This window comes from Amaranthus tricolor, chromosome 10 (assembly GCF_026212465.1).
Source record: "Amaranthus tricolor cultivar Red isolate AtriRed21 chromosome 10, ASM2621246v1, whole genome shotgun sequence".
Lineage (NCBI taxonomy): Eukaryota > Viridiplantae > Streptophyta > Magnoliopsida > Caryophyllales > Amaranthaceae > Amaranthus > Amaranthus tricolor.
This window is the reverse complement of record NC_080056.1, coordinates 5,929,601-5,938,715: the sequence shown is the minus strand read 5'-3', so window position 1 is coordinate 5,938,715 and position 9,115 is coordinate 5,929,601. Positions and strand designations below refer to the sequence as shown.

At 32.7% G+C, this 9,115-nt stretch overlaps 1 protein-coding gene across 1 annotated transcript; it reads right to left on the bottom strand.

Moving 5' to 3' along the window:
* Positions 1-1,514: 1,514 nt before the first annotated feature.
* On the bottom strand, positions 1,515-8,582 carry LOC130825982 (uncharacterized). The gene is made up of 6 exons (XM_057691445.1): positions 8,407-8,582; positions 8,100-8,298; positions 6,691-6,774; positions 4,936-5,193; positions 3,651-3,786; positions 1,515-2,240 (listed from the first exon to the last, which is right to left on the bottom strand). Exons 1-6 carry the CDS (start codon positions 8,466-8,468, stop codon positions 2,026-2,028), a joined length of 954 nt encoding a protein of 317 aa, XP_057547428.1. The 5' UTR covers positions 8,469-8,582; the 3' UTR covers positions 1,515-2,025.
* Between the last annotated feature and the right edge of the window lie 533 nt (positions 8,583-9,115).

The window sequence follows — 9,115 nt, the reverse complement described above, 5'->3', positions numbered from 1 at the left end:
TTTGTTGTTACTAATAGCAAATAAAGAACTTGACTTTTTTTTAACCCGCCTTCTTTGTTCGCTGTTAGTAATAGCGAACAACCCAAATCTTGAGAAAAAAGTTCTTACTTTGGGAAATATTTTCAAACATTACTTATTATTTGACTTTTTATATTAATTTGGCTTATTTAGTTCAAATTTTCATCACAAGTTCAATTAGTAAAAATGATCCAATTGATAAAGCTCTATAAAATTGTCATTTGGAATTTTCAGTTCTTTTACTATGTTGTATGATAAGAGATTTAATTGTTATTAATTCTTTTGTATTAGGATAGGTGTTCGCTCAATGAATCGTTTATGTTAGATTGGTTACTTTTATAACTTACATTTTAAAGTACATTAAATTTTTATTTTGATTTTATTTTATTTCAACTATTAATAGTAGTGAAATAAAAGGACAATGACCACACAATTGACGAACGTATGTGAGAATACCAATAAACATAATTAAGCAATGAATATGTACATAATCAATATCAAATATACAAAGGCATTGCACTATACGTCATTTTGCCACTGGATACAATATGTTTATTGATGTTGAATTGCGCACCCACCTTAAAAATAAAGAAATACTCCTTAGTAATCATGTGAACGCCAAATAAGACCTTAGTCCCTTCCTTTTGGGTAAATATTTATGCTAGTAGGATAAAGGAGAAGTATTTCTCTCATTATCTCCCAAAATAAGATTAATCATCTATTTGTTTCTTCATCTCCCTTTTAAGTTTTTACCTTTATTTATATAGTTTGACTTTTATTTTTTCTCCTTACACATTTGCTCTCAGTACAAGCAAATAGTAAATAGTATGGGATGTTATAACTAGACTTATCAAATATTTTACCGCGAGCCAATGTCAGCTTTTCAACCGATCAATTAAGCATAAAAATTTTCAGTGTTTCTTGGCTTGCTATCTTAACTTTGTTAAATACAAAAGATTTATAACTCTTAGGTTTTGAGTTAGATGGACTATATTAAAATAACATATTAAATTATGTGAATTTTTTATTTATGTGAAGTTGTAAATGATGATTGCTAACAAAGATCAATCTATAAAAAATTAATTCATTATCACTAAGAGTCCCGCTTAGATATCAATCACTTAATGATACTGGGGTATTAGAACGTTGCTGAAAACTAAATGTATTAGCACAAGAGATATAATCAGAGAAGACACTTGAGAGTGACACCATGAATCAGCTGGTAAAGCATCAGTACACTTTTCTAATCTGTAGCAATTTTTCTTTGACATGTATGTAGTTGAATGTGTCTTCTAACACGAAGTTATGTGATGCAGAAAATGACCTTTTTCAAAACTCAAACTGGTCCAAATTTTCAAGACGATGAGCAGCCATGAAGTTTAGCCTGAGTGCTAAGAGAAGTGTTATACTTGTACATGCTTCCTCGTATAGAAAAGACGGTTTTGATCATAATCAATATCCGTAGAAAAGATGACACTGGGGGTAATAGAATGTAATGAAGTGTGCATAAAAAACTGAGATAAAAATATTTCAAATCGAGTTAAGATTATTCTTTACAGTGCCAGCAGCAACCTGACAACCATCAGATGACTTAGCTATGTCATATCAAGTAAAAAGTATATATACTGAGGATAATTACCTATCAAATGTGGGACTACGAGTGCCCAAGTCACACAAGAAAGGAAAGGAGTATCGGCATGTTTAATATCATTTCGTAAGATACTTTTACTACCCGATGTATTTTATGAAACCTCCATCAATCCAACATCATCCTGGGTTTCCGTCACTAATTAAGCATCGGAGCTTGATCATTTACAGCTGTTACAGTTTTGTTTTCCACTTGTTGAGCAGAGCATCGCTCCATTGCTAAGAAAGATGTCAAGATGTGGATCTCACTTTTGGACGCTAGAAGACAGAACATAAGTTGGCGTTGCAGAAGGCCTGGTGCAAATATACAGTGCATTCTTTGGCTGTGCAGCCTTGGTTAGAGACTTGAATTATGTGACACTACGATGCAGGCCTCGGCAGTAAGTGAGCAGCTTGAAAACGATCTGCACTGACACTCGATTGTGTTGATGCCATTTTCTGAGGACAAAACTTTGATGAAGAGCCCAATGGTGCAGGTTTCTCAGAAGATGCTTCAGCAGGAACCGGAGAGGGTTGCTGTTGAGATGGTGTAACCTTAGTAACTGGCAAGTTACTTTTCACGGCACTTATTTTGACTGTATTATTCCAACCAGCATGTCGATAACCAACAACATAATTAAAAAAAGGGCAGTCGGTAAAATGCAAAATGCAAAATGCAGAGCGATATATCTTTCATGATACATAGTAAAAAAAAAACTTTGAAAAAAAGGCATAGAAAGATTAACTTAAAACGCTTTTACTAGAACCTGGAAGTGTATTGGAGTTGTTATTTTTATGAAGAAAGTTTTCTGTAAATTAATTACGTTACAACTTGACAGTAAAAGGGATCAATCTAAAAAATCAATTAAAGGAAAGTATGAAAAGAAGAAAAACTTTGCACAAACCCCAAAAGGATCCAATATCAAATGAAAAACTTGTGTCGATCTATATTCAAAAACGGTGGAGCACCCAAGAGAGGCCACAAGTAATACAACTGTTCCGAAAAATGAGGAAATTACCCGCTAATATATTACCCCAATGTCATTAGTACCTCTCCCATAGGCAAAGTTTGAGAGTCGGATGCACATCTTTACCTTTGTAATAATAGAGAGGTTGTTTCTAATAAAACCCTTGATAGCAAATATTATCAACAATTTCACATAAATAATAAGTGCACGTGATTTGATGAGTCATTTTACTATAGCTTCTTATGATTTGGAATCAAAAGACTACAAATCATTGACCCCATCAAGAATGGACAATCACCCACTAACAAAAAAAGTAAATCTTCCAAGCACCCATTATATAAACCTATAAGTTTCTCACTTCCAAGACTACATGGAAACAGCAAGAAAGCAAAGTTATTTAAACGAAACCGTAAGTAAATAAGATAGAATATATATTTTAAGGGCTTTAATTGATCTTCTTGGATGTCTGAGCTCTTAGCCCCAAAATTGTTGAAACCTGCTTTATTAGGACACTTAAAAGTACATGCAATAACTAAGGCTCATAGCTTCTATAAGAGGAAATAAAATAATCAAATGAACATATTCTTATCTAGAATTGTAACCTTAAAGCCTGTTGATTCAATTTGATTTCAATGAACTAGACGAAAGATTTATAAACCTTCACAAAAAATAGAAATTTCATGGAATACCTTAGCACAAAAATGCCACAGCAACAATTTTGACAATCCAATTAAAGAAATTACTATGTTACTTGAGGTACATACTAGAAAAAGACCAAAACACCCGCCTTATAAACCGAGCAAAAAATTGGATGAATGAAGTTTAGCAATGAGATTTAAGTTCTGTCTTCAGAATGACTGTTGGAAACCTCACATGAATATGATCTCTAGACTTACAAAAGAAGGTAATAATTCTACATAAGTAAATTCATGATCCATCACTGAGTTACATGAGAAAACAAAATTCTTAGGCATCAAGCTAAGCATTCCATATTTTACAACAAGAAAGGATGCACTTGAAAGAGATCATAGTTCATACCAATGCCACCACGTGCTGATAAATTATCATCCAAAGCCAATTTAAGTGCATTATTTAAAGCATCCATATCAGGACGGCGTTTGCAAGCCGCCGGGTTGTTCGAGCTCCCTGGATTTTTCTTAGCAGTATGTGCCTTCTGTATATGCAAGACAAGTCAGCAATTAGAGGGAAAATGGGGGAAGAGCAGATTAAAACTCTTTTTGTTTCAAGGTAAAGGTGGGAGACAACAAAAAGAATCAAATACTTGTCAAAATTATATTTCGCCTCAAATAAACAAATTCAGCAAACTTTGAAGTCTTTTCAGCGAGTGCAAATTTACGTTGCCGGGATTTGAACCCGGGAAACCTGGGACAAAGCCAGACATCTAACTCAGATTAGATGACAACGTATCACAAAATACTGTTATTTCAAGCTTTTTGGTCTATGCAAGTGACATGCATAACATAAACCTGAAAGTTAAGCTAAGGTGACAACACCAACAATTACCATAATGTTTGATCAGCAACAGCAAAGTGTTTCACTTCATAGGTTTTTTTTGTCACCCCTAGCTCCTAGTCTTACTCTCTACCTCTCTCTCCCTCCCTCCTCAATCCCTTTTTCCTTCGGTCCTAATCTACTAAATTAGACCTCCACAGTTCCATTTTTCAATTAAGTACTCTTGATTTTGCTAGTGAAGTAGCAATGAAAAAGTTCAACCCATATAGGAAAGGAAGTAAGCAAAAGTAGGAATCATTTTATTTTATCTCAAGATTTTTTATGCTCATAACTACTCTCTCCACCCCAATTTAGTTCATAACAGCTCCTTTTTTAGTCCATCCCAATTAAGTTGACTTTTGAACACTTCATTTTTAGGAAACTAGCCATTTATCGAATACATCTTTCCTAAAATTTCTCTTTTCTATCTTTATTCACATACGTCTTTTCTATAATAAGATATAACCTAATAGATACTTATTACTTTAAACTGTGTCTTAAATTGGATGGCGGAATATTAGGTTAAGTACTCCATCTATTCCACTGTGATTGTCAACTGTTAAGTCCAGTGAAAACCTTACACTGATATGTATCACATTAGTTCCATATCTAAGTGTGGAACAGAATTAAATTGACTACAAAATTCTGTATGACGTAAGAATAGAGGGGATTTTTTTCCAAATGAGTGTTAAATATTCTAAAAATGTAAAATTATTAGCTTGTCACTATAACTTAATTACATTTAAACTTCAACCATAAAAGGAAACATAAATATTATAACAAGATACGAGTAAAATGAGTAGAAAAGAACCTGGGCTCGCTTTGAACTTCTTTCCCGCTTAAAACCTCCCTTCCCAACATCAGCAATAGGTTCTGAATCTTTCTCCTCCGATGACCTCTTTCTTTTCTTTTGAATGTTGCTTGTTGATACATTTTCTCCCAGCCCTCTGCCAAATGTCCCAGCAGCTTGTGAGCATTTCTGAATTTGTGGATTTTCTGATGAAATCCTTGGCACCTCAAAACTAGAGTTGTTATGCATACGAGAGTTGGGGGCCTTCGAAATAAGAACCTAGATGGGGCCATTAATCATCATTAAAGGCGAGAATTGTAAAAATAACTACTCATCTAATTATAAATATAAGTACAATCTACGACTCCCTCCATCATCCTCCACATTTAGTGCTTATTTAAATAAAACTTTAAAATGAAATTGGTAAGGTCAAAGTCATCACTTCGCACAAGAAGATGAATCTTCGATACATGATTCCATATATAGCCTTATTTCTAGGGAACCTAAAGAGATACTTTATTTTATTATGTTCTTTATTCCCATCCTAAATTTCCTAATCACTTTTTAATTCCTAACTTGTCTTCCGTTGAAAACAAAAAATCATCTTGCGTTATTATTCATTTCACAATGTTCACCAACACATCTGTCCTCGTATGAATTTAAACCTTATTGCACATCGTAAGTCCTAACTCCTAACTTAGCATCTAAAATCTGCAGAGTGCAGACGAACCATAGAGAAGTCCTCAGTTTTTCATGGCATAAGATTCTCCTCAATGCTACAATATTCTAGGTGCTTCTTGGTATATGCTACACATACAACAATTACTACCAAATTAAGAAAGAATATGCAGAAAGCCATCAATCTTACTATCCCCAAGCTTGCTCAATTGCAACGGTCATGAGCAATTCTTTACAAACCCCCCTAGTCCCTACGGGTGAAAAATATTCAATGCGGTAACAGCTGCAAAATTGTTGTCGCGGGCTGTCAATTTGAATAGTTCTGCATTTATTGCACCTATTTTGTTGCGGTAACCTCAAAAACCTTTACAATGTGGTCACAGTGCGCTTATGCAACCGAAATTTTGCACTTTGCCTACCACTCACACACTCAGTCTTAAGACATGTTGGAAGCAATTAATAAACAAACAAAAAAATATGAAACAATAAAGAATGGCCCATGAAAATGTCTGACATGAAAATCCATCCCCAACTGGCCAAGTACATGTTCTTCATAAATTTGCATTCCTTCTCCCTACCAACTCGCTAATGGCTTCATACGTCCGAAGAAAATGAGAAATTTGGGGGTCGACAAGCATTACAATAGAAAATGACATGGGAAATCTTATTAGAAATAACACCAGTTTTCATCTTAACCTTCACAATTGGAGATTGAATGCATATCTTAAAGAGATTAACTTTATATATGTGTAATACTTTAATACTTTAAGAATAAAGTTAAGCAAATCAAAATAGAAACTTGTCCGCATAAGGATAAATTGTGTAAACTATCATCTCCAGAAACATGAACATGTGCCTAATCTGAAATCAAGTTTAGAGAGAGAAGAAAGTTCTTCATTTATGTGCTTAAACTAACTAGGATGCAGATTGCAGATAATATTAGAATTTGTAAAGACCATCAATAACAAAGTTAAGCCGTCTCACATATTTGTCATTTGGGATAAACTTTTGGAAAAGGTCCATCACAAGTCTATCTTTTGATACAAATCAAACTATTAACAAAATCTGAAAAGTCTTCCCAAATAGTCCATTTTTAACCTTTACGCAATTGGAAGCATCCAGCGCATCGGCGGTGCTGACATCAGGGCATTCTACTTCAAACTCCAAGTCACTGTCATCATCCTGCATACAATTAGGCATTATCATCACCAATCAGCCATGCAATTTTTCATCTAAAGTCATACAACCAAAACTAATACACAAAACATGTCATTGCAAGGTTCAGTGATTCACCACTTCCACTATAATACTGTACCCACTACCCACTAAATTTCACATTTTTCTTTGTCAAAACTTCTTTCTTGGTTCAAGAAATATGTTGGAGATCTACTGGCTGATAAAAGGACTTCCCATACAGCTACTGAGCTATGCATCTATGCATGAAATATATATACATGTTGCACAAAATGTTATGGCCAGAGAAAAGCATCCAAGAATCAAATCATAGACTTTTTATTTCCAAAAATATGCGGCTCCTCAAAGGGACAAACCTTTAAGGGGGAAGTTTTAAAAAGCATCCTTCCTCCTAGTGAAAAAATCAAAAGGCAAAGATGATAATATTTTTCAAATGACAACATAAAAATCACACAAGGCAATGGAAATTCAGCACTTTTAGGCGAAAAGTACTTCAAAACTAGGGACAAAAAAGGCCACAACAAAATCCCTTCACATTTTAGAGGATTTTCCTAATTTCCTCTAATAACTAAGCCCGAAAAGGCAATGTCATAGATCAATATAGGTCACAATAACCACAAAATATATGTGAGAGTAGTTTCAGATTTTGCACTATAATTTGTTGTCTTTCCCAAACATTTTTTTCTATTACTACAGCATATCATTACCTCAATGTCAAGTGGCATAAATCAATAAATAAAAATCTCAATTTTAATAACTAATCACTAGAAATCAATCAACCAACTAGTCAAAGACATAACAACCCTACACCATACTCCATCATGTATACTACAATTAGAAAAACGCTCTGGAAAATCGAGGGTTGGCCTAATGGTTAAAGGCTATCCTTCCACCCTTGTGATTCTCACCATCAATTCCCTTTCCTTCTTACCCTGAAACCAAAATTCATTCAAAATAATAAAAAATAAAAAAAATATCTATGTCCATATTACTAAAATTTCCTTCCACAAATACTCGTAAAACCAAAACAAAAATCTTACTATTATCATTCTTATTCAACTCCATCCGACAAGTAAACTTTATCTAATAAAACCTGAATTCCTAGGATGATGCCCTAATTACAACCTCTCAAATCACAGCAACCACTCCACTATAATGAAATTCAAATCAAATTAATGAATTAAACCCAAAAAATCAAACATTAACACTCTCAATTCCAGTTTCTTTTTTCCACTGATAAATTAAGCCTAAAAATTTCAAATTTTTCATAAACAAAGAATTAAAGAATTGTTTTGTTGAAACAAGAAACTGACTATAGGCGGTTCATCTGGAGCAATGTAATCAAACAAAGGATGACGATATGCCAAATGACGCCATAATATCTGATATTCTCTGGCACTTGTAATTCCAGTCTCTGTTTTGTTCACTAACGCATGCCAATCAATCTTTGCATCTACATCTGCAATTTGCGATACCTCTCGTAACAATGCTAAAATTGTACTCGCCGGATATCTGATCATAAATGTAAATTGTGCAAAAAATCGGAATCAATTCAAATTCGAAACATAAATTAAGAGTCAAAGAAGAAGAGATAAAACATAAAAAATTGAAATTGAATACCTCTGCAAGAGAGTGCAATTATCTTCTTCGGTTATTTGCCCTTTCTTCGGCTTTTCAGTCATGGTTGAATAAATTTAGAATACTGATTAATGTTGGAGAGAAATATGAGAGATAGTGTCGCAGATTGTGATTAATGACGACTTAATACTCTCTTATGTTCCCACCATTTCCTAATGTTGTTGTGGTTTAGAATATTTTATTTTATAGAAATTTGTTTTAGATTTTTAATATATATATATATATATATATATATATATATATATATATATATGTACAAATGATAAAATATATTTATATGAAATCTCATTAAATTAGTCTTAATAGATATTTTTTACTATATATGTTTTATAATTTTTTTATAATGACAGATATTAAAATTCACAATTTACTTTGAAAACTATAAAAAAAACGAGAAGAAAAAAAATGGAGGGAGTATCAGATAATTAGCTGTGTGCACGACATATTAAAAAATATTTTTTAAAAAAAATTTGGTTTTTTAAAATATGACATAATGTGAATTACTCATTTTTCCTATTTATTAAAAAGTATTATGAAATATTCTAAATGCAAAATAATTTAATTTAATTTTTATACAATTTTGCAGTTACATGACAAATCAAATAATATATATATATATATATATATATATATATATATATATATATATATATATATATATATATATATATATATATTGTTATGGTAATAT